General features: G+C 39.0%; 1 protein-coding gene across 1 annotated transcript in view; it reads left to right on the plus strand.

Moving 5' to 3' along the window:
* LOC132774087 (vitellogenin-2-like) overlaps positions 1 to 26111 on the plus strand; it is a 45285-nt gene extending 19174 nt beyond the window's left edge. The window contains exons 14-31 of the mRNA XM_060773840.2: positions 437 to 558; positions 2788 to 2889; positions 3603 to 3722; positions 3816 to 3987; positions 5280 to 5373; positions 6367 to 6552; positions 7074 to 7209; positions 7578 to 7806; positions 8877 to 9037; positions 10949 to 11161; positions 13357 to 13499; positions 15028 to 15166; positions 18442 to 18577; positions 20422 to 20608; positions 21206 to 21300; positions 23840 to 23937; positions 24026 to 24185; positions 25794 to 26111. Of these exons, the coding sequence (XP_060629823.2) occupies positions 437 to 558; positions 2788 to 2889; positions 3603 to 3722; positions 3816 to 3987; positions 5280 to 5373; positions 6367 to 6552; positions 7074 to 7209; positions 7578 to 7806; positions 8877 to 9037; positions 10949 to 11161; positions 13357 to 13499; positions 15028 to 15166; positions 18442 to 18577; positions 20422 to 20608; positions 21206 to 21300; positions 23840 to 23937; positions 24026 to 24185; positions 25794 to 25816 (2516 nt within the window). The 3' untranslated portion in view covers positions 25817 to 26111. The remainder of the gene's footprint in view (positions 1 to 436; positions 559 to 2787; positions 2890 to 3602; positions 3723 to 3815; positions 3988 to 5279; positions 5374 to 6366; positions 6553 to 7073; positions 7210 to 7577; positions 7807 to 8876; positions 9038 to 10948; positions 11162 to 13356; positions 13500 to 15027; positions 15167 to 18441; positions 18578 to 20421; positions 20609 to 21205; positions 21301 to 23839; positions 23938 to 24025; positions 24186 to 25793) is intronic.
* Positions 26112 to 26368: the final 257 nt, after the last annotated feature.

A 26368-nucleotide genomic window follows, 5' to 3' on the forward strand; every position in this document is an offset into this window, starting at 1 on the left:
GGTGGACAGAATGGGGGCTAACCTGATCTCCTTGGGGACAGAGTTCCAGAGCTGGGAGGCCACCATTGGGAAGGCCCTCTATCTTGTCCCTACCAACTGTGCCCATACCAGTACATAGAAGGAGATATCCTTTCACTTTTATCTATATACCTAGAAAAAAAATATTTTTTTTGGGGGGGGGGGGGCTGGTTTTGGGAGCCCCAAACCAGCTTTTCTCTGTGGATTGCTTCTTTCTCACCTTGGGCTGAAGTAAGAGGAACTTTAACTCATTAAGTCCTCCCTCAAAATCCCATTGGTCATTCAGTCACTTGAACATTAAATCCTCGGTGACCACCATGCTACCATAAATACATAGTGATCCCCTTGCCACTCCTGCAAATCACAAAAAATTGAGGAAATTGGATTTATGTATGTATTCATTTGATTCCTACTGTAGCAAACTATGCAGCTGGTGCACTTGGGAGAGTTTATCTCCTGAACGAGCCGAACACGCTGTTTCCAATCATTTTTGCGAAGATCAGAGGATTCTATGGAGCTGCAGCAATGGATATTGTAGAGGTAAATACGTAATACTGGAAAATAATCATCATTTTGGCAAAAAAATGTTCACTTTTCAATAGATGAACACTTGGCTTTGTTTTTAGTTTTCGCTCTCCAAATTCAAGATGATCAACTACATGAGCCAGTGTCCCCAAAACATGCTCTGACAGTTTGATTAAGCAGTGTTTTAAAATAAACATCTGTAAGCATTGAGTCATGACTTCAGTAAATCTGCACACAGACTTTATTCTCTATTTGTCTCTTAATAAATCAGGTGCACTGACATAATGCATTAATTTATTCTGGTTTTATGGTCTTGACATAGCCCAATTTGAATCACAATACAGATTAAGTATCTCTTATCTGAAATTCTTGGAACCAAACATGTTTTGAATGTTGGGCTTTTTTTGAATTTCTGAGTATTTGCACATATGTAATGAGATATTTTAGAAATGGGATCCTAGCCTAAACACAGATGCATGTATTTTTCATATACACCTTAGTATAAACATTGCCTGAAGGTAATTTCAGACACAATATTTTAATCTTGCATCTGACAGTATACTGAACTGTCAGAAAGCAAAAATGTCACTATCCCAGCCACTCATGTGGACAATATTGAGTTTTAGAGAATTTTTGATTTCTAAGGGTTTTTCTAAATAGGCATTCAAAACCCCTTCTTGTTGGTTATACAGGTGCTTCTGTTGATATGAGCACAAAGCACACACTATTGCAGGAGTTCACACAGAGCTGGGAGTGGTAACGGTGACAGAGAAGGCAAGGTGATGATCCAGCATGAAGATATAGTTATGACCTGGTTGGACCATGTGAACTCCAACCTGCCAACATAGCAAGTTTTGAAGGGTGTATTGTATATGGTTGCCTCTGGAGCCAGTCCTGAGCATTTCTGCTCAATATTGTCCCCAGATTTACTAGTAAGTGTAGATATACGCAAAGCCTCTAAGACAGTGGTTCTGAACCTGTGGGTCCCCAGGTGTTTTGGCCTACAACTCCCAGAAATCCCAGCCGGTTTACCAGCTGTTAGGATTTCTGGGAGTTGAAGGCCAAAACATCTGGGGACCCACAGGTTGAGAACCACTGCTCTAAGAGAATGGCATTCCACAATTAGGTTATCACAACAGAGAAAACCATTTGTCATTTCCTTCCACTAACCATTATGTCTACCAATTGAATGCAGACAAGAGCCACTCCAGCAAACATCCTCAGGACCCTTCCACACAGCCCGATATCCCAGAATATCAAGGCAGAAAATCCCATATTATCTGAGTGTGGACTCAGGGCCCTTCCATACAGCCCTATATCTCAGAAAATCAAGGCAGAAAATCCCACAATATAAGCTTTGAACTGAGTTATCTGAGTCCACACTCAGATAATGTGGGATTTTCTGCCTTGATATTTTGGGATATAGGGCTGTATGGAAAGGTCTATAGATAACCCAGTTAAAGCAGGTATTGTGGGATTTTCTGCCTTGATAGTCTGGGATATTAGGGCTGTGTGAATGGGTCCTTAGATAGGCACATTTAAGTTTTTCCCTTGATTGAGTTGCTTTGCTTTTGAGGGCCCTTCCATACAGCCCTATATCCCAGACTATCCCACAATATCTGCTTTGAACTGGGTTATCTGAATCCACACTCTGATAATGTGGGATTTTTCTGCCTTGATATTCTGTGATATAAGGCTCTGTGGAAGGGACCTTAGACACAGAAAGGGCCTTTCCATATAATCCAGAATATTAAGACAGATAATCCCACAATATCTGCTTTGAAGTGGATTATCTGAGCCCACACTGACATATATTCCAGTTCACAGCAAATAATGTTGGATGTTCCTCAGTTCTTGTGGGTTTTTTCGGGCTATATGGCCATGTTCTAGAGGCATTTCTCCTGATGTTTCGCCTGCATCTATGGCAAGCTTCCTCAGTGGTGAGATCTCACCTCTGAGGAAGCTTGCCATAGATGCAGGCGAAACGTCAGGAGAAATGCCTCTAGAACATGGCCATATAGCCCGAAAAAACCCACAAGAACTGAGTGATTCCGGCCATGAAAGCCTTCGACAATACAAATGTTGAATTTTATTCAGCTGTGTGGAAGAGGCCTCACTTGTTCAGCATTTATAAACTGTTTTATTGGTAAAGCTTTGTTTAACAAGAGTGGCTCGCCATTTATGTGATTGATTACTTAGTGCATCTCCCTTTCCTGAAGTATTTTATCCTTCCATTTTATATAGGTTGGTCTTCGACTGGAAAACCTCTTTGATGTGGTCAAAAGACAGAATATTCCTTTTGAACAGTATTCAGCATACAAAAAAATTAAAGAACTTGGGAAACTGGTATGAGAGCTTTCCTTTTGTGTTTAAATAAGCGTCATTTTTTTCAGAACTGCAGTCAGCCAATTCATTTTTCCAGTACATTTTTCTGAGAAGGTTGCTAATACAATTTCTACAATGACTATTACAAACCAGTTAGCATATATGCTAGACTACGTGCATAGTTCTGGTTGTTTCCAAAATATCTTTTTCCATTCAAAACAAAAATAAATACTACCTCTGAGTATGTCAGGAGAGAATGCCTCTAGAACATGGCCATATAGCCCGAAAAAACCTACAACAAGCCAGTGATTCTGGCCATGAAAGCCTTCGACAATACAAAAAAAAATTTTTTGAAGTAATGATGATAAAACTTAGTTAAACATTCAATCACAGAGATGTGATTCTTTTAATAACTACACAAGATAAACAATGATTATAAATAAATTGGAAATTAAACCATAATCAATTTATTTGTATGCTGCTTTTCCATGGTAAAACCAACTTCAAAATGACTTGTAGCATTAAAAAAAACTTTGCATAAAGGGTAATTTTTCAGTATGAACTATTTCAAGTCAAGATTTAAATAGTCATATAAATAGACTATACTTCTCACAATACTAAATAGTCATTAAGATAAAAGGTTCATTAATAGTTCATATATAAGTGTAAAAAAGGAGAAAGGAAAACAAATGTTGCTAAGTATTCATTTTTAAAATTTCTTAATGTCTTATCAGCTTCAAGGATTGAAAGAACTACCTTTAGAAAATCCAGAGGTGGCAGCTTATCTGAAGATATTTAGTCATGAAATTGCTTATGGAATTGCTGACAAAGAAATATTCCAAAAGGCTGAGAAGGTATGGCAGTTTCTGAAAAATCTGTTAGCACATGTAACTATTTGCCTTCCTAGACCATTTACCAATCATGCTTGCATCTTTGCCTTTGTGTAGCTGGTGACCAGATCAGGAGAATTGCTGACCACTCTGTTCCAAAAAGGCCTAACAGGCAGATGGACTCAGCCCATACTGGCCGGAGAACTCAGACGCATTGTGCCCACCTGTGTGGGTTTCCCACTGGAATTCGGGTTATATACCACTGGTGTGGTCCATGCAGCAGCCAAAGGTGAGAATTGTCAGGAAGAAGCATCAGTAAGTTGTGTTTCCAACAGTTATTTTGCCTTACACTTTGTCCCCTTCTGGGAGCCACATTCTCCCTGCAAAAAAAAATATGAGAAGGTATTTAGAAATTCAAAGAAAGTGGGTGGATTTCAGGAAGTGCAATAGTACTCAGCATTGAAGAGTGAAGAATGCCTCACAGGAGGCAGTAGTAACAGGGTTATGTATTATATTTCATCACATAATAGTCACATCTCCCTTTTTGAGTCACAGTTTTGGTATTTAGGAATTCCTCATATAATAGTCTCACCCTTAGTTCATGGGTGTGATTATAATGCGATGGGGCAACATCCACCTGATTGCCACTTCCCTACGAGCTACAGAAGTAGCCAAGGCAACTCTCCATAGCTTGGAGGGGAGAGCCAACCCAGTGGGTGAACCCACCCTACACCCTCCCTCCACATTATATCTCTGTATTCCGGAGGGTTGCACTGACCAAGGCAGCCATATGGAGCTTGGAGGGGAGAGGGACACAGAGCCTTCACTATCCCACATGCCTGCCAGTGAGAGCTGCAAGGCCTCCCTCAGTTGCAGACAGCTGAGGAAAGCATCATAGCTCTTGGCAGCAGGTGCACGGACAGCTTTTCTGCTATAGCATTTCCCTTGGCTGGTAGTCAAGGGAAGTCCTGTTGCTGCAAAAATAGTTCCTCTCATAATAGTCGCCCCTCCATTTTTTTCAAAAAAAGGGGGGGGGGAATGTGACTATTATGTAATGAAATTAAGTAACTTACTTACTATTAAGTAACTTGAAGTGTACTTTTCCTAAGGGAGTTTATCATGTTAACAGCCATGGCTCAATGCTGTGGAATCATGGGAATTGTAATTTTACAGTATGTTTACTTTTTTGACTAAACAGTGCTAGAGTCTTACAAAACTCCAACTCCCATAATTTCATAGCATTGAGCCAGGGCAGGTAAAGTGATAACAGACGTCATTCTCTCTATATTGTAAATGGATCCTAAATTTACCTATAATGATTCCTCTATGATGTGAATGCTTACTCTTAGGGATGTTTCTCCGCCTCTCCTTCTTTCCATACATTATCTTTTGAAATTTGAAGATAGCTACATTTACCTTACACAGGTTAACGGCATCTTAAAATTTACTGATAACATACAGGTTAAAATTTACACATTAAAATTGACTGTAAATATCTTAAATTATAAGTTAATAGACTAGCACTGGTGTTTACTTATTATTCCATGCTTTTGGGATTTAATTGCCTTTCCCTTCTTGCAGTAAATGGGCAGCTATCCCCTGCTTTGACTAGTGACTTCAGATCCAAACAGCTGCTTGAAGCCAGCATGGAACTTAGAGCTGAGATTAACTCCAGGTATGTGGGAGTAAGAAACTGGGGTGCCTAAAGAGAGATAATTTCAAGTATGAATGTGCAATACATTACTTGTATTGTGTCTGCTATAAAAATGAACAGATAGATGAGCAGCAAGAAAAAGATGCTCTCGTGGAATTGCAAAATCCAGTCATATTTTTAGGCCAATAAGAACAAAAACATTTGACATATAAGGCCAAGAAAAAAAAGTTGCATGCCCGTATTCCAGAAGTGGTGAGAAGTTTAGAGGCAGCTTAGTTTGAAGTTCAATTTCTGTTAGAACAAGAGGTGTCAGGAGATTAAAGAAAGTTCTGTAATATTTGAGTTTATTTACCAATATACAAGTTGATATGTCCTATTTGAATTTCTAGTGGGTCTTTGGTATTTGCTGGGGCTTGTTTCAAGGACTCCCATGGATAACAAAATCCATAGTTGCTCAAGTCCTATGATATACAACGCCTTAGTAAAATAATGTTAGTCATGTAAAATGGCAAAATAAAGGTTTACTTTTGGGGGTTTAAAATATTTTAAATCCATGGATTGAGACAACTTTAAATACTGATAATATTGTCCACCAGAAAATGTAGGAAAAACTCTGTCTCAGCACTGGTGCTTAGGCAGTATGGTCAAAGTAGAACCATTATGTTTTGAAATTTATTACCCATGTCACACTTTACAGCAAGCTGAAATAGTGAATTTCACCCAATACACCAAACTCTATATTTACACTGACTTCAATCATAGTAAACATAATTAACAATCGATTGGATCACCATTAGCTGCTGTTTTGTTTAAATATATCTGACCGGCTAAAGATGTGAGTCACCATCTGATGAACTATGTGATCTAGTAAAAATATTGACATTATTCTTATGTTTCTGGTATTTAGATTACATTTGCTGACTAGGCTGTAAATAAGTTGGTGTATGGTGAAGTACAATTGTATGGGGACAAATTACATCCTTTATTCAAGGTGGTGTTTTCATGTTCGTTTAGTGTACGTACCCATTTAGTAGCTGTGATGGGAATCAACACACCACATTTCCAGACTGGTCTTGAAGTCCATGCTAAATTCCATGCAAATGTTCCAGTGAATTTTAATGCCAACATAGACTTGAAAGAGGAAAGGTTTAAATTTGAGAGCACACCAGTCCAACGGGAGACAGAGTTGCTATCTATAAGGTACAGTAATGAGAATCACAATTTTTGCAACTAATTGTGAATTGCAGCATTCCTAATATTGTAAATATCTACATATCTCTTAATGCAGTAAATAGTCACTGTTGCTCTTTTGTCTGTTGCTCTTTTTTGCCGGTGCTTTAATGTATTTACCTTTACAGGCGGTTTCTCTTTTATGTTGGCCTCTATCTTGCTGTTCTTACCAAGGCAATAAAGTAGATGAGATTTTTGCCTAAGTAAGGACTTCAGGATTAGGCCCAATGGACTCTAAGCTGGGCCCAGATCACAATGTCATTCTCAATACCTAGGAGTGCAAGAGCAAAAAGGGACGTGCATCATTCTGAAAGGTTGGCTCTCCCTCTCCACAAACAGATTCCTAAAATACATCTCCTTCATCTTGTCTCACTGTATCAGCTCTATATTTGATTAAATTACATAAAAGCATGAGAAAAATAGCCTGTAAAGCATATACCTGCATAGTTGATTCATTGTTCACATCAAGTATTCTATGCCTGTTCTTTCAGGACTAAACTTTATACAGTTTCAAGATTTGCAGATGAACCAAAGTTAGCTAAGATGTTGCCACTTCTACCTGAAGTGCCTGGATTTGATGTTCTAGATCAGTGCTTTAAATCATCAAAACTATATGATGTTGTGCAGGTAAATCATACTACTTTGCAAATGTAAACATGTCAAAAGACCTAGATCCCGCTAATTCCCAATTAATTTGATTTTCTCTTTAAGGACATTTTCAACAAATTAAAGAATTAAAATATTCACTTTTGTATTGATAAATATGCTGCACTACAAATTAAGAATAGATTGCCTATCTGTATAAGAAAGAAGCTATCTGCTGAATGTGTTCCTTCAGTGTAATTCTCTAGCTTATCTACATATAAGATTTTCTTAAGTATTCTTAGGCAAACCACATTTTCTTAGCAATCAGGAAAAAGCAAAGAAAAATTCTTTACTCATGAAAACAACCCTGGGTATCAAATTGTAATCTGCTGTTCTTTTTTTTAAAACAGCAAAAACCAAAGTTTGGTGTTAAATCAAGAAAGTTCACATACAACCGTGAAGATAATTTTCACCACAGCAAAACAGCAATATCATATCCAACTGCCTCTTATGTCAAACTACCAGCTTTAGGATTTCAGACTTGTTTTACAATGAAAAAGTGCAACACAGGTTTCCCTGAAGAAACATACCTACACAAAATCTTGGGAAATTGTGAAATCAAACTAGCTATGAAACCAGGTACAGTTTATATCACAAGCTGGTCTCTTAATCAAATCATCAAAATCAACATACATCATATTAAAAATGTTCTGTTAACCATCATGATATTTAATATACTGTATACATGAAATTACTGGAGCAAGCTGACTGCAGTTCCAGAGCTTTTGACACCAGTAACATTTCTCCTGCCAATTTGGAGATGCAGGTTTGGTTCAAAATAGGTGCCAAATATCAATAATGGATTTGATGAGGGCAAAAAAGAAGTTTAATCTATGAAGGATATTCACAATTCTGACCAATTGGAAAGCAGGTCATGGAACAGGAATTCAGCCTATGCCAAATATGCGTACATTCACTATGATGACACAGGCTGACAATTGGAATGAACCTGAACCTTGGTGCCCATTGGCACAGTTAAAATAAGTGCACACAATTTTACCCATGAGATGCTTTGCCTGGCCTTTATGATGAGGCTGGAAGTTTTCAAAATTCATTACAAGAATGGAAGTGTCAAGTATAGCATTAACAAAGACAGTGTATGTTTACAGTTGAAGAACAAAATGCTAGTGAATTATCTGTCAACTTTGAAGTGTCTCATCAACCCAGTAAAAGAAAAAACCTATAATGTGATTTCTAAGTAAAAAAAATAGTAATGGAGAAATGTATAATTGCAATTTGCATGTGCTAAATTAACAGAATTATTGGCCAGACAACACACTTAAAAGTTAAACCTGTTTCTTGGTATAATTGACCTGCTAATTTAAAAGATGGCATCAGTTTTCCCCTATCAACTCTAGTTTTTGATATACAGAACATATGCTGCCAGTTGCCATCTGCTTGCCCAAGAAAATCATGATAACCATATCTGAGAAACTAGATCTGATGCAGTCTATCCAGTGAAATGTTTTGAATCAGTGCCCCAAAGAACCCTAGGAACAGACCTAAAAATCAAGACACCAAGAAATATTTTGTTGGGCTATGTAATCTGTACCTGCAATGCTCACAAGTCCCTTCTGCTATCCATTATTTAAGAATCAACAATTGAATGCTCATAAATGTTTTTTTTTTACCTCCCTTCTACCATACAGTAGTTGCTAAAACCAAAATACAGCTGGATATTAAATTAGGATCTAAAACACATTCTGAAATAAACCATGAGGAATATGATGAATCGTCTTCAGAGGAGAACCAAAGACGTAAAGGGAAGAGGGGAAAGACCAAAGTAAAGAAGACTAGAGAACATGAACAAGTTTGTATGATTTCAAAAGAGGGCCAAAAAAGGGAGTGGTGGGAAAGGAGTAATGTATGGAGGGGGTAGGGAAGGAGGCTGGTGAGACATCTTCAAAACAAGTCTTATGACCTCGTTAGATGGCCGACAGCAGGAGGTGGCAGTGCTCTGGTTCATCACAAGGCATGGGGAATCTGGCACCCACACCCCACCTCGCCCACATTGCCGTCTGGGAGGGCGATCACATGGAGGAAGGTATAGGTGTGCAGCTTCCCCCCATAGATATAGGCAACACAGGAAGAATTGGCTAACAGAGAAGGGAGAGTTGGGCATTTTCCGTAGCACACACCTCTTCTTTGGGCTTCATTAGCACTCCCAATTTGATCATGTCACTTATGTTTCCATTTTCAGCCATTTCTTATGGGGAAGTTGTTTTTGGGGAGGTTGTCCTGGAGTCACCAGGAGAGGTTGGAAGGTTAGAACCCAAAAATAATCATTTTGTGTATTTTGAACTGTTCAGGAACACACACAAACATACATTGTGGGTGTACATTGCTGGCATGTTTTGCTTACCCCATGCCAGTTTAATGACTACATCCTTTGCTCTCTTCTTTGTACCATCCTGTTTCTAGATATATTTGATACCGAGAACAAGTGTGGGTCTGAGGGCCCTGGGCAAGTCAAACAGGGAACTTTTGGGTCCAAACCAACTCTGTCAACTCAATCATCATCATCATCATCATCATCATCATCATCATCATCATTTATAGCCTGCCCTATCTCCCCTAGGGGCCTAGGGTGACTTACAACAATATAAAACACAATGGCATTCAATGTCAATAAAAGCTCCAATTGGTCCAACATGCGGCAGCCATTATACTAACAGGAGCGGGGCACAGGGAGCATACAACCCCCCTGCTGTACCAGCTCCACTGGCTGCCGATCTGCTACCGGGCTCAATTCAAGGTGCTGGCATTGGCCTATAAAGCCCTAAACGGTTCCGGCCCAAGATACCTAACTGACCGCCTCTCGGCCTATGAGCCCATGAGGACTTTGAGATCTTCCGGGGAGGCCCTGCTCTCGATCCCGCCTGCGTCACAGGCACGGCTGGCGGGGACGAGGGATAGGGCCTTCTCGGTGGTGGCTCCTCGGCTGTGGAACACCCTTCCTGTAGACATCAGGCTAGCCCCCTCCCTGTTGATATTCCGCAGGAAGTTAAAGACCTGGTTGTTTGAGAAGGCATTTGAATAGTAGTGCAATAACGGGTAACTCGACTATAGGAATGGAACAACGGAAATGATATTGGATTGTGAACTTGACGATGAGACGACTCGGAATGGCTTGTAGTTATAGTAATGTTTTTGATGAGATGTTTTGATAATGATGTACTGTGTATTATTTTTTGTATGTTGAATTTTTGCACCTGTTTTTCCATGTTGTACACCGCAATGAGTCGCCATTAGGCTGAGAATTGCGGTATATAAGCGAAGTAATAAATAAATAAATAAATAATAAATAAATAAAACACATAGCAAATCAAAACACAACTTAAGTAAATGTGACATGGTACATTTAATGCATTTAACATATTAAAACCATTAACAACTCTTAAAATATGACTAAAATAATTGGGGTTAAGATGGTATACAGCAGATTAACAAAGACAGATGTTCAGCAACAAGGCGGGCTATATATAAGGTGTAATTAGTCCTCCTGGGATGAATTTCATATAAGTGTTTGCTTGACTGGAAGATTTCCCTGAAGTACTAGTCATGTAGTTTGTGTAGCAGCGATTGGATAATATGTGCCCTGTAAGGACAAGGCACAGATAAAAATTAAAATCCCACATTTATAAAATCTTTTATTGTTGGTTGTTATAATGTTCAAAATGTTTATCCCTACCCACCTCTTTCTTTTTCTTCCTTTGACCAGTCCAATGTCTCGAGAATGAATATGCCATCAGGGCTAGTTGCAACCCTCAATACCATCCAGAAAAATAAGAAGCTAAAAATATTTCAAGTTGTACTGGGTGCTGATTTACATTCTTCCCGACCTACAGTACAAATATTTGTGTCAGACCTCCAAGGATTCAAAAGAATGAAATTCTGTGGTGACGTTTCCATTCTCAGTTCTCACAATGCCGAGGTAAGAAGCAGCCATTTCAGCAAAGCAATCATCTTTTCACAGTCAAATCATTCAACACTATCATGTGTTGAATTATAAACTAGCTCTGTTACCCGGTGTTGCCCAGGTTATTTGAAAAAGTCATTTTTTAAACATTTTACAAAATGCATAAAGTTGTGGATTAAATGATGATGATAATAATAATAATAATAATAATAATGATAATAATAATGTAATAATAATACTTTATTTATTGACCACTCTATATCCTCGAAGGGACCCAGGGCTGACACCATGCCAGGTTAATTCCAAAAAAACTCCATCATTACTTAAAGTGTGTTATGTTGGGAAAGTTTGCTCTAGATGCATCATCTGTGGGGTTCAGTGTGCTCTCTGGCTATAGGGTAAACTAAAACTCCCACTATGGTGAGTCAGTCCCATCAAACACCTCCAGTAGGTTGAGCTAGTCATGAGGGTTCTGTGTGCCAAGTTTGGTCCATCATCAGTGGAGGTCACAGCTTCTCTGGTTGTGGGTGAACTACAACTCCCAGAAAGGAAGGTCAGTTCCCCCCCCCCCACCCCTCCAGTAATCAAATTTTGGCATGTCAGCTATGTGTGTCAAGTTTGGTCCAGATCCATTGGTGTTTGGGTTCACAGTACTCTCTGGATGTAGGTGAATTACAACTCCCCTAAATCAAGGTGATTTTTCCCCAAAGACCTCCAGTATTTTTTGCTGGTCATGGGGGCTCTATATGCCAAGTTTGGTCCAATTCCCTCTTTGGTGGAGTTCAGAGTGCTCACTGATTACAGGTGAACTATAAATCCCAGTACCTACAACTCCAAAATGTCCAGGCAAATTTCCCCTCATAACCCACCAGTATTCAAATTTGAGCATATTGGGTATGCATGCCAAGTTTGGTTCAGATTGATCATCGTTTGGTTTCATAGTTCACTCTGGATATAAGAGAACTGCAACTCCTATACAATCCTCAAAAGACCTCCAGTATTTTTTGTTGGTCATGGGGGTTCTGTGTGCCAAGTTAGTTCCAGGTCCATCATTGGTGGAGTACAGAGTGCAGTTCTTAGATTGCCGGTAAACTATTCACCCCAGTACCTACAAATCCTATAAATCATGGTGAATTCTCCCCAAACCTCTCTAGTATGTCCAGTTGTAGATCAACCCCTCTGTTTGCTGTGTGCCATAGAAAATAATAAGAAAGGGTGAAGGCAGAGGCAATGGGCAGGGTCATGCAATTTCCACACCAATGGAAAGAGAAAGAAACACTGGGATGTCTGTGTTGGAGGAAACACATAAATGTAGGATGAAATTGTCCCCCGTATGAAAGCCTTGGTGGGCAGTATGGTGTTTGTGGAGGACATTGGCAGGACTCTTGTATATGTTCATGGCACTCACTAAAACCTGCAATGTCATTGAAGGGATGGCCTTTAGTGTCTCCTGAGTAGTGGGAGCTATAGCTGTTTGTGGAGGCAGGAGCTTGTCTGTATAAGTGGACACCCCAGCCACATACACACATACATATTTTCACTTTTATTATGTAGATAGATAGATAGATGGATGGATAGCTGGCTCAAGAGGTTCCAGTTATACTTCTCAGATGGTGTTATTTTAGATGAACTTTTGCAAAAACTACTGAAATCAACCCAATTGAAGCTTTAAGGGCATATACAGTCATGGACAAATTTTGACCCTCTTGTGTTTTGGACTTCGACTCCCAGAAATCCCAGCCAGCCTACCAGCTGTTAGGGGTTGTGGGAGTTGAAGTCCAAAACATCTGGAAGGATTCAGATCTCCACTTGGCCATGAAAATCTACTGACTAGCCTTCAGAAAGTCATACTTTCCCAGCCTCAAAAGAAGGCAAAGACAAAAAGAAAAAAAAAAGTTAGAAACTTTGACATTTTAAAAGCAGCTGAAAAAGGATCAATTGGGACTGCCTTGACAAATCAAGATAGTCAGAGGATGTGCTATTCATCTTGTAGAACAGACATTCTCTATGGCTTTGGTTGTAATAGTGAGAAAGTGATAGGTGACTTTGAAAGCATATTAAAGTGCTTACTGTTCTGCTTTGGTCCAAAACATTGTATAGAGCTGAAAATTCCTTTGGTAGTTAAGGAAGCATTTGTAGTGCAGTAATTCCTGTGAGATTTTTCCCATTTAATTTTTTTAAAAAATTGCTTGCTACCTGTTCCTTCTTAGGGTTACCTGAGATGGGGAAAGGATTGTCGTGACTACAAGATTTCAACCAAGATTGCATATGGACATTTTGCTGGTCATCCCGCTATGCAGATTAAGCTGGAATGGCCCCGAATTCCTTCAAGAATAGAAGAAGTTGGAAGAGAGTAAGGCTTAAATAACATGAAACTGAGGTTTAAAAATTGTTTAATACTGAAATTCAGGAAATTAATGGATGTATTTCTGCCATTTTAGACCAGGTTTATATGAACACTGAAGTACAGTCCGATTCATAAAATAATTAAAAACAAATTGATGAAGTGAAACAATTAGTATAATGTTGAAGGCTTTCGTGGTCAGAATCACTGGGTTGCTGTGATGTGGACAATTTCAACACAAAGGAGGAAACCATGAAAATGAACAAAATCTGGCTACCAGTATTAAAAAAAACTCTAAAATCAGGACCATAAATAAAGTGCAACACTAAAAAACCTGGGGAATTCCAAACAGGATACAATAAAGGTTGGCTAACAATTCTCCCAAGAAGTGAGAGATTCGGCGTCTGGTGAGAACAAACAGTGGAAGACATTGAACATTTCTTAATTGACTGTCCAGCATATACTGAACTGCGAGACAGATATTTACTTCCAATATTATCCAACTGCAGGTCCCCCAACAGAAATGATATTCTGACATCCCTCTTGCAAGGGCAGGAAAGATCCAGCATAATCAGAGTAAGCCTTTTTATTCTGAAAGCTATTAAGAAAAGCGCAGATTTTCTGAAAGAAGAATCAGGAAAATAAGATTCTATAAATAGAAGGTCAGCTGGTGTCCTCATCTTTTTGCCTTGTTTTTTTTACTCTTGTTCTATTTTGAAATGGTCATATGACTGGTCAAATAAATTATTATTATTATTATTATTATTATTATTATTATTATTATTACCTTCCGACAAAGGCTCCCCCATGCAGGAAGCAGCCAGACTTTGAAGCTGCAAGGCTATTCAGTGCTAATCAAGGTGACAAACTGCAACACTCACACTTGCCTCAAACAGACAATTGTTCTTTCTCCCATCCTGGACATTCCACAGATATATAAACCCCATTTTCCTAGTTTCGAACAAACCCCACAACCTCTGAGGATGCCTGCCATAGATGTGGGCGAAACGTCAGGAGAGAATGCTTCTAGAACATGGCCATACAGCTTGGGAAACTCATAGCAACCCAATTAGAATAATGTTCAGATGATTTATGAAATTATTTCAGTGAGGAAAGAGTGCCTTAGCAATAGTAAAGTCCTGAAAAATAAATTGAACTCAGCAGGTATTTTTGGGGAAAAAATCAGAGTAGAAAACCTTGAGAACTGTGTACAATCTTATATAAAACATGACATTGTCATATGGATAAAAGTATATCTTGCACCCAGTACTGCTTTTTGTGTGAGAATAACTATAGCTTGTTTTTGAATCCTGGGTTTTATTTTTTTAAAGAATTTTAAAACAAGCCATCGTTTTGTGACTAAGAAATCTGAAACATGAAAAATCACTAGCAAATGATCACAACAATTTTCCCAGCCATGAGAAAATATTCACATTTCTATATTCTTGCATGTGGGAATGAAATAAGTAAGAATTTGCATCTCTGACCATCAATGAATAACTATGCAACCTTCTGTCTCTTCTTACTTTTCCTCCAGGCTTTCTATGTTCATTCCAGGCACTGCTTACATCTTTGGATTTCCTGAAGTGAAACAGAAGAATCCTTCACAACAGGCTTCTGTAGTTCTGGCTGTCACCTCTTCAAGGACCTGCAGTCTTGTTGCCAAACTACCTCATGTAAATACTTCATGTTGTGGCTTTCTTATACTTTCCAGTAGAAACAACAATACTCCACACGATTAAATGAGTCATGGTAGTCCCCCTGAAAATGATAGCATGACAAAGTTGTCATGCTGATTCCAAGGGGAATTAAGCATGACTTATGTATGTGTCAGTTTTTTTGTCCTCACGTGGTTACACATGCTGCTGCTCCATCCCACTTCCTTTTCACTTATCTAAATTTCATATTTAGGAGACTAATGAGACCTTGAATAAAAAACAATGTTTTGAATGTTCTCCCACCCTGGACATTCCAGATATATAAACCTCACTTGCCTAGTTTCCAACATACCTCACAACCTCTGACAATGCTTGCCATAGATGTGGACAAAACGTCAGGAGACAATGCTTCTGGAACATTGCCATACAGCCCAGAAAACTCATAGCAACCCAGTGGTTCTGGTCATGAAACAACAACAACAACAACAAAACTTTATTTATATACCGTTCTATCTCCTCAAGGGGACTCAGAGCGGTTTCCAAGTAACATAATCAATACATACAAAGAAAGCAACATAAACATAAAATTAACAAGACAATATAAGCATTAAAAACCACAATAGCACATATATTTAAAACTAGCCTTCCGCTGTCATGCATTGCTGTGACCCGGTCTGTGTATATGTGTGTGTGTGTTTGTGTGTGTATATATGTGTGTGTGTGTGTGGTTTTGCACATGCATTGTAATGTATTTTTGTTTTGTTTTTGTGTTTTTCAGTGTTTTCATGTGTGATGGTCACTTGTTGGTCTGTTAGGGGTGTAGTGTCCAAATTTGGTGTCAATTCATCCAGTGTTTTTGAGTTCCGTCAATCCCACAAACGAACATTACATTTTTATTTATATAGCTAATCCTGCCTGTTCAAGGCAGTTTAAAAGGCTGGACCGGGCTAGTGCAATTTTAGAGGGCCCGGGAAATAGGTAGAGTCTATGCCTGCACATTTCCAGGACCTAATAGAAGAAAGTGACCTGGGTAATTGGTAGAAAAAGATATGGCCAATTTCAACAGTATCTGGGGCAGAGCGAGAACTAGCCGTTCTAAAAGGTTTGTTTAAACCACCAGGTCTTCAGGTTCTTACGAAAGGAGGGGAGGGATTATTTCTCTAGGACGGGCATTCCAGAGGTGGGGGGTCACCACTGAGAAGGCCCTCTCTCTCGTCCCCAGCAACCGTGCTTGTGACAGTGGTGGGAGCGAAAGGCAGGCCTCCCCGGAAGATCTTAAAGTTTGCGCCGGTTCATAGAGGGAGATGCGATCGCGAAGATAGGCGGGGCCTGAACCGTTTAGCCTTCAACAACATAGTGTTTTGAACTACTCTTTTAGAGATGGTATGGAGGAGAGTTGTTGTAAAAAAATATTTATCAAACTTTGACCTTATGTGTTTTAAATCGCAAGGGCAGCCCTAAAATTTCCATTTTAGAAATTTCTCTTGTGGATGTTAAAATAGAAAAGAAAGTAACTGTCTCCTCACAGTTTTGATCTTGTAGAGATGAATTACTTATAGAGCTTTATTGTAGCTGACTATAATCCAGTTGGTTAGTTCTCACTGGAGTTGACCCATTAAATCAATTGCTGAATGGTATGTCAACACATAGGGCCCCCAGTGGAGCAGCAGTTTAAACTGCTAAGCGGCTGAACTTGCTGACCGAAAGGTAACTGGTTCAAATCTGAGGAGCGGGGTGAGCCCCCCCAGCTCACCTAGCAGTTCGAAAACATGCAAATGTCAGTAGATCAATAGGTACTGCTTCTGCAGGAAGGTAATGGTGCTCCATTCAGTTATGCTGGCCACATGACCTTGGAGGTGTGTACAGACAATGCCGGCTCTTCAGCTTAGAAATGGAGATGAGCGCCACCTCCCAGAGTCAGACTTAATGTCAGGAGAAACCTTTACCTTTACCTTATGTCAACACATAGGTAAGTCTTATTGATTCAATGGCTCTGTAGGGAGTAACATGAGGAATTAGGGGTTTTTTTTAATTGTTTTACCCATTCTACAGCAATATTTTCCTTTGTCAATTACCCACGTGCATTTCTATCACAAGGACATGTCACTGACTTAACTGCCAATTGTAAATACTGATAAATTCCATCTATTTGCTTTAGTTAATAAATTACAGATCAGCACATAAAATCAAATTACCCCACAAGTTATGTTATCTCAGTTCTCAAGATAATTCCCTCACAGATCTTGAAGGACTGATGTAAACGGGAACAAGGTTAGCAATACTCTCCAATAACTATTTCTGTACAATATGAAATAATCCTGTCATGAGATAATGTATTGTATAAGGGAAGGAAATGGTTTTTTTCCCTTCCAAAGAACTCAATGTGGTCAAGAAGTAAGGAACTGAAAAGAGGAAAGAGTGTGGAGATGAAAGCATGACATTTACAACAAAGTCAAAATTATCACAGGACAAGGGTGTTGTTTTCAGCAACCAGTTTTTCTCTCAAAACTGCTCATTTCACATGTTGATTAACCTTGCCAAAAAAGTGAGCAAATAGTTCATTCTGCATTGCATACTGACTTCCCTGAAATGACTATTCCTGTTATTTTAAAATGAAGTAAACTTGAGAGTACACAAGGACATTACATCCATAGAACAGAAATCTTCAGAGATATTCTCTTTTCTCCTGCAATGAGAGGTATGAGTTTCAATGGGACTGTACATATCACTGTTTGTCATCCTCAGACTGGATGGTGGTAGTACTATAGAAAAGACAAAGTGCAGCAGTGTGTAGCAAAGCCCAATAGTACTTCTTCCATTAACTTTGCTTTACTAGGAAACAAGATCCCTTAATTTTGTAAAGCCTCTTTAAATTAAAATTTGTGCTCCGTGAAGTGTTATCTTCAACAACAACAAATAGGACTACAACTCAGTTCTATTAAACATTCATATTGAGATATGTATGACGTATTAAATTTTGATAGTTAAAGAAGTCTGTCTTACTGAATGTAGATGTAGTAACTTAGGGCCCTTCCACACATGCCTCAATCCCGAGAGGAACTGGGATATTTTATCCCAGTTCCTTCTGGAATTGAGGCCCCAGTCCTCCTCCAAATCCCATGCTTTCCCTGGGGCTGGCTAGCTACATGCTCTCCCTGGCTGACCACCCCCCCCCCCCTTTACCCCTATCTGGAAGGGCCTTTAGTTAAATTCCACCTGTTTTGCATTTCCAACCACTTACTGTCCCTTGAAATGATGGGAAAGTATAGGATAATCCCAATTATTTTTTCCAGGTTATAATCTACAACACCAACATCAAGCTCCCTCTCGCACTTCCAGTGGGTCAAGATGCAGGACCCTTAGCAAGGCAATCCCATGTCTGGAGTTTTATATCTGACGTGCCACCTTCAGTCCTTGAAAATCTTAAAGGTTAGTAGTTTATCCAAGACAATTGCTCTCCCTGTGCAAGTAGTAAGTATGAAATGGTTTATGAGGAATATAAAGCATCATTCTCAAGGAATTTCATCAAGAGGAGATGCTTCAACACATGCCTCAAACTATCACTCCCACACAAATTACTGGACCATCTTCTGGGTTTGCAAACTGAAGGTGAAAATATAATGCAAGCATCTGGATTGTTTGAAAAAAATGGATGGCACTCTGCCCTGCTGTTGCAGATTTGTAATTTAGAGTTACAGATCCATTTTCAGTAAGACTACATAACTATACTGTAAAACTACCTTTTGCACTCCAGATCAGGAAACACCTATGTACAGTACTTAACCACCACACTCCTGTCCAAGTTAAATCAGCAAAGCAGCTTATTAAAGATTATATAAAAAGCACTGTAGCAAAAATAGTAAAAACTTCAAGGCAGATATAATGAATATGGACAAATTAATTCAGTTCCTTGCACACCACTAAGGCAGTGTTAGAAAAACAACAGGCTGGACATTATTTAGAGTATTTGAAACAAGAGAAAATGATAATGATAATGTAGTTAAAGTTTTGATAAAAAGAAAAACTGTTCCCATATTGGAAAGAGTGAACAAGTTGAAGCACAAATTTATCAAGAATTAAAGTAAAATAGACTTTTTAAAAACCCTGATAAACATTGGAGGTCAAACCAAAATCCCTCTCCCTTCTCCCTTTTAACTTATATCCTTAGATAGAAAATTCTTTTTTTAAAAAAAGCTGGTAGTTCTTCCCTATTCTACCCCAAAACCTTTTTTCTGCCCTTCCTCTCCCATTTTAAGATATTGTATTAAAAACTGTTATTAATTTTAAAAAAATTAAAATCAAGACTTCAAAGTCTATACATATAAAATAGTCCAAAAGGTTTAAGGTACAAGATTATTCCAAATCCTAAAGCAACAGGACACCCAGCACAGGAATATAAGGAAACCAGGAAGTACAAGGCAACATAGAATCCAATGCAAAAATCCAGGAACAAGCCTTCAAATTTGTAAGCATGAAACAGGAGCAAAGACATGGAACTATAATTCCCTCATAAAGCTTGACTTGGACTTGTTGACCAGACTGGCTGGAAAATCCCCCGGCCTCTCTAATATACACATGAAATCATGCCTTCTCCCATGACTTCCTGATACGGGTGTCTTCTCTAACAAGTGCTGTGACCTTCAGAGATTCTGCTGAGCAGCATGAAGTTTACAAAAACGGAGTCTCCTATCAACCAGCTCATTATCTTACAACTCATTATTCTATCCACCTGGGATTTCAGCCTCTGAACTCATTTCCCTAGAGAACGACTCTTCTGCACCATCTCGGCACCTCTCTGAAATGTGATTTTCACTAACTGCTGGAGACACAGACTGATCATTTGCAGGATTTAAAATCCCATGTTGGCTTGCAGGCCCAGAGTCCCCATGATCCACTTCCCAATTTACATCAATATCAGCCGCAAGCATTGACTGAACTACACCACTATCTAAGTAGCTCCTATTAATAATCTTGACAACAGCACAGCCACATTAGGTAAAGGAGTTCTGATTAGTTATTGATAGCCCTTTTCCATCAGCGGGTGAAGCTTTGAACCCCAGAAGTTGAACCCTTCATCTCAGTCTTGTTCACAAAGGGGGCTTGAATATTATTCACCTTCCACTCCAATTGGCAGTTGAACAGATCCCATCTCAGGATGCTGCTGCTGGATATTAAGGTGAGTTAGGATAAGAGATGTTGTTTAGTTACAAATATGAAAATTGCATACAATCACTAAAATTTACCAATGCCTACTCATAGTGTTTATTTTTCAGGTGTTTGTGCAATATCTCAAGATAGTGTCACAACTTTCAATGGTATTACTTTTAACTATTCAATGTCTGCAAGCTGCAACCACATCTTGGCTCAAGACTGTAGCTCACAGCTGAAGTTCCTGGTGATGAAGAAAAAAGCAGAAGACCCTAATAATTTGAGCACCATTCACATCAACCTTGCTAATCTGTAAGTAATGCATCATAAATTAATATCTAAAAGGCCAGCTACTGAATGAAAATTTGCAATAAGATCAATAGCAACAAACAATTCCCTAGTAGGTACTCTACTAGAATGCATACGTTTGCCAGAAACAATTCAAATATTTTACAATGACGTAGCCAAGGCACCCTTTTTTTCTGTATTCAGTATGATTGATAACAAGATGGAGTATTTATTATTCCAGTGGGTTGAATCCAAGGTTTTATCCTCATGACATAAAGCTTCTTCATCTAGCAGATGCTTCCATAAATAGAAAAAGATATTCTTTAATCTCTCTCTCTCCCCCCCCCCCCCTATATATTTCTCCAAAAATCTGCTCCATAAAGTTAGAAGACCTTTGTATCAATATAGATAATGGGACAGAGTGGGGGGAAAGTAAAAATGGGAATCTGCAAACACTATTCCTTTACTCAAGGAAGACTCCATGTAAGAGTCTTCCATTGGGCAGAGGGGGAGATTGAATCCAATAGAAGTACTTGATAAAGGACAGCTTGATTTAGATCTGTGTGATGATTAGAATATTATTGAGCTGTTTAATTAATTTTGTTCTTCTCTTATCTGAAGGGAAATTGTCATGGTTCCTTCAAATGGGATCGTTAAACTGTTGGTTAACGGTGCCGAAATATTGGCAGAGAATCTTCCATATGTTTCCAGTTCTGGTAGGTAACAAAACACCCTGACTTTTTTCTTAAGTGTGCAGTGTGTGTGCTTCTAAGTCACCTGTCAATTTATGGCAACCTTTTTAGGATTTCATAGGATTTTTCTTATGCAAGGAATACTCAGAGCTGGTTTTGCTAATTACTTCCTCTGCAATATATCCTACAGCTCCTGGTATTTCTTAGCAATCTCCCATCCAAGCTTCCAAGATCTGACACAATCTTGAACCTTTAGGGTGACTGCTTGACATATCTATGTGTTAGATAATTTGCAAAGAGGTTGGTAATTGATTAAGATTAGAAAGCAATTTGGAAGAAAGACTTGAGTAGGGAGCTAGAGCTAGTCCACTGTCATAACTAAGTTTGGATCTATACTTCCCTATATCCCAGGATCTGATCCCAGATTATCTGCTTTGAACTGGATTATCTGAGGGCCCTTCTACACTGCCATATAATCCAAAATATCAGACCAGATTATCCACATTATCTGCTTTGAACTGGATTAGCTGAGTCTACACTGCCATATAATTCAGTTCAAAGCAGATAATCTGGATTTTTACAGCCTCAGAAAAGCTGCAAGCCAAAGCCATTGTTTGTTGGCGGCTGGAAAAGATGACATGTAAAATCCAGATTATCTGATTTGAACTGGATTATATGGTAGTGTAGACTCAGAAAAAACAATTCAAAACATATAATCTGGATTATCTGATTTAATAATCTGGATTATATGGCAACGAAGAAGAGGCCCTGGTCACTGGAAAAGGATAGGTAGTACCTCCCAGGGAGTCAAACTGTGCTCCAAGATCAACAGGTGATGATATCTGCTATAGGAAGTCTGTTAAACACAGGACTACACATTAAAAAATATTGATGGGTTCATTTATTGCAGGTATGGGAAAACCCGGGTTCAGGGGTTGGATGCGGCCCTCAGGCCCTCCTCTCTCTCACCATCCTATCCTATCCTTCCTTCTCTCTTTCCTTCCTCCTTCCCTCCCTCCCTTACTTACCTTCCTCTTTCTCCCTTTCTCCTTCTTTCCCTTCTACACTTCCTTCCTTCCCTTTCCTCCCTCCCTCCCCCTTTCTCTTTTTCCCTCCTTTCTTCCCTTTTGTCTTTCCTCCCTCCCCTCCTTTCCTCCTGGGGGATGTTTAGCTGGGAGAAGAGGTGGTTGAGAGGGAACATGAGAACCATGCTTCAAGATTTTAAAGGGTGTCCCATTGAGGAGGAGGGGGGGGGGACTGACTTTCTTCTGTTTTAGAGACTACAACACAAGGGAGCAATGGTTTCAAATGGCAGGAAAAAATATTTGACGGAAAATATTAGAAAGAACTTCCTGAGAGTAAGAGCTGTTGGAGAGTGGCATAGGCTGCCTTGGAGTGTGATGAAGACTCCTTCTCTGAAGGCTTTTCCACAGAGGCTGTCTATCGGGAGTGCTTTGATTGTGCCTTCCTGCATGGCAGGGAGTTGGACTGGATGATCCTTGGGGGGTCTCTTCCAGCTCTAGGATTATATATCAGGAGTGGGCAATATGGGATCTAATGGATACACTTTTTCTCTCCCATCCACCATCTCATCCTGACCAAAGCTAACCCTTTTGAGATCCAAACGTTTCCTGTCTTTCCTTCACTTTCTGCCTCCGAAAAGGAAGAGGAAGGGGAGGAAAGGCAGGGAAGGGGCTTGAGGAGTGCCCTCTCCCTCCCGGCTTGCCCATCCCATTACGGCCTGCCATGTGGCCCCCAAGTTAGAAAGTTTGCCCAATGCCTGATTTATTGGGTTTGCATATGCCCTCACTCCCCAAAAAAGGACCCAAGGCAGCTCACAGTATGATGGAATGAGAAAAAGATAGATGTTCAAACATCAAAACAGAATTAAATTTTAAAACCTTTAAAAAACTTTAATAAAATTATGCAGAAAATGCAGTACCCACAACTATCAATTGCCAAATGATCTTGATATAAGATAAAAATCCAAGATTTATCATTGAATCGTTTTGAAACATAAAACCAAGATTTAATTTATTTTTATCATATTAATGTTATACTTAACTATACAGTTAGTCCCCAATATAGGTTCTGCATGTACGTCAGAAAAGGGACATTTTATAAGTGTAACACACACACACACACACACACACACACACATATCTTTGGGTAGCATGGGGAAGGGTTGGCACCCCTGTGAGGTTTGTTTTGCTGTCTATGCCCCTGTTCAAAAAAATATCACCTTCCTTCCTGTCCCTGTGAGAATTGGATTTTGGAAATTTTGTTTTGTTATGTAAACAAGGATTGGTGATAAAGCTTCAGCGAAGACACCTTTCCCCCATGATGACTCTTCCAGGAATGAATTTCCCTTCCAAGGGGTAGATTTCTCTAACTTCCTATTGTCTCAGGAGATAATGTGATTTGCTAAACAACTTTTTATGAAGCACTGTCAGCATTCTAGTTGCAACTCTTTTTCTTCCCTATTTATTGGAAAATAGATAGAAAGCAATTAGGATGAAAAAATTATTTCAATGGATAAAGCAATTTTATTTTCTGCTTACAGTTGTGTATATCTATAACACCAATGAGGAGAATGACTTGTTATTAAAAGCTCCAGAAATTGGTATCGAGAAGCTCTACTATGACGGGAACATGTTTAAGGTACTCTTGTTTATCACACACCTAATGTTTCAGTTTAAAAAAATATATTTAGCCAGCACTCCATTGATGTCTGTTATGCTTTATGCAGATTCAAGTACCTTTCTGGATGACTGGGAAAACTTGTGGATTATGTGGAAGATATGATGCTGAATATGAACAAGAATATAAGATGCCCAGTGGATACATAGCTGAAAATGCTATGAGCTTTGTTCAGTCATGGACAGTCCCAGATGATTCTTGTGCCACAGGTCAGGAAACTATGCACAATATTCATTTTTTAGGCACAAACTTACTTTTTTCTTCACCTCTACTTACCGTATAGACTATACTCCTTTATAAGTCGACCTCATGTATAAATCAAGAGCAGATTTGGGGGCCAAAATTATGAATGTTTGTATGACCTGTGGGTTCTGCAGAGAAGAGAAAGTACCAATGCTGTCTTGGGTGGCCAGATGCTCCTGGTCACTGCCATCATTTCCCTGAATTCAAAAAAGCCAAAATTGGTACCACAGAGAAGAGAGTAGAACAGTGTTGGTGCTTCTTTCAGGTTTTTCTGGACTTAGCTCTTTTCTTTTGCTGCTCCACTCAGATGATAGTTCCTTTTGAAATAAGAGTTTATGGACAGTACTAACATTGATCAGAGGATAAGTTTGCCCAGGTTTTGGGGACTGATTTTTGACTTATTTTTCCCTGGTGGCACAATGGGTTAAACCCTTGTGCCAGCAGGACTGAAGACCGACAGATCAGAGGTTTGAATCTGGGGAGAGCATGGATGAGCTCCTTCTATCAACTCCAGCTCCCCATGTGGGGACATGAGAGAAGCCTCCCACAAGGATGGTAAAACATCAAAACATCCGGGCATCCCCTAGGCAACGTCCTTGCAGACGGTCAATTCTCTCACACCAGAAGCGATTTACAGTTTCTCAAGTCACTCCTGATATATATATATATATATATATATATATATATATAGGGTAACCTTTTTTGGAAAACAGATATATATATAGGGTAACTGTACACACATATATACAAAGCAATATGGTCATTTTTGCTCCATTGGGCAAATTGCCTGGCCTTCACATGAGTCAAACTAGATGTGGTGAGAGTGAATCACAGGTTGCTTGTTGAGATATAAAGATTGGGGCATAATTTTTTTTTCAAGACTCAGAACTGGAAATAATTTGAGCAGATATCCCATTCCCACTTCCTAAACCAACACAAAGTATATTGCACCACTCTGGACCAGCATGAAAGCGTTGTCAGGTCTTCCTTGGCCATTCTATCTTTGACTGAGTTGTTTCATGCAGGAATTTCATGCTATGAATGGAGCCGTGGTGGGGAAAGCCAATTTGCATGCAAAAATATTTAGACTCATTAAAAAGTGTGGAATTTGCAGAAACCTTGCTATGGCACAGAATTTGCTGGTTTCGGTAGTAAGAAAAAATATTTAATTCCTTCGATATCCAGGGGTTTTTTGCCCACAAAATAATTACAGTCAGCCCTCCACATTTGTTGGAGTTAGGACCTTCATGAAAGTGAAAGGCTGCAAAGAAAAAAATGCTATTTATTTACCTAAGAGAGCACCTTTCTAGGAGTTTCTAGAAATTAACCACAGAGTTGTTAGAAATCTCTAGGTCCTCCAGCATCACTGAAAGAAGAGAACATTTTAATCAAATTTGTGAATAATCACATCCACAAAAGTCAGTATACCTTTCCTTCAGTTTGCTGTCAATTTTAACAAAGTTGTCTATCAAGTTTTTACTCAAGATGCAAACTTCTAAAGCAGACATACATTGTCACACTGCGAAAAAATAATTTCTGAATAGCCACCAAACTTTTTATTTTTTTTATTCCAGAGTCTGCTGCTATTCCAGCTTAAAGAACAGAGAACAGTAGACCAAACATTCAACAAGACAGAAGATATAATTGATGCTTGTACAGCATGTTTCTAAGAGCCACAATGAATAATTGAATGCTGCAGGGCCAAGGATTAGAGGTTCCAGCATTTTCAAGATGGAAGACAAATGTATTTCTGCAGAGCCATGAAGTTAATTCAAACTGCAAAACCACCTATCGTTTTTTTCCCTTCAATGACTGATTTTCCCTGTGATCATAATCAATACTTTCAAAAATCTGAATCATAACATATTCAATAAATTATTATCTGCAACAAAGCTGCATGTTATTTTGTCTAATGAAATATCACATTATTTTCTTTATGATTAATATGTTATTTATTTTCAATTTACATATTAATAAAAGAGTGAAATAAATCTATATGCATGTATATCCAATACAATTCTTCCAAACATCTAAACAATATTTATGTTTGGTTATGCTCTCCCCTCTTCCCACTCCTCCCAATTTAGTGATTTCCCATCCCTTGGGAAATACCACAGTCAGACTTTGAAGCTGCAAGGCCATTCAGTGC

The sequence above is a fragment of the Anolis sagrei genome, chromosome 4, assembly GCF_037176765.1.
Source record: "Anolis sagrei isolate rAnoSag1 chromosome 4, rAnoSag1.mat, whole genome shotgun sequence".
NCBI lineage: Eukaryota > Metazoa > Chordata > Lepidosauria > Squamata > Dactyloidae > Anolis > Anolis sagrei.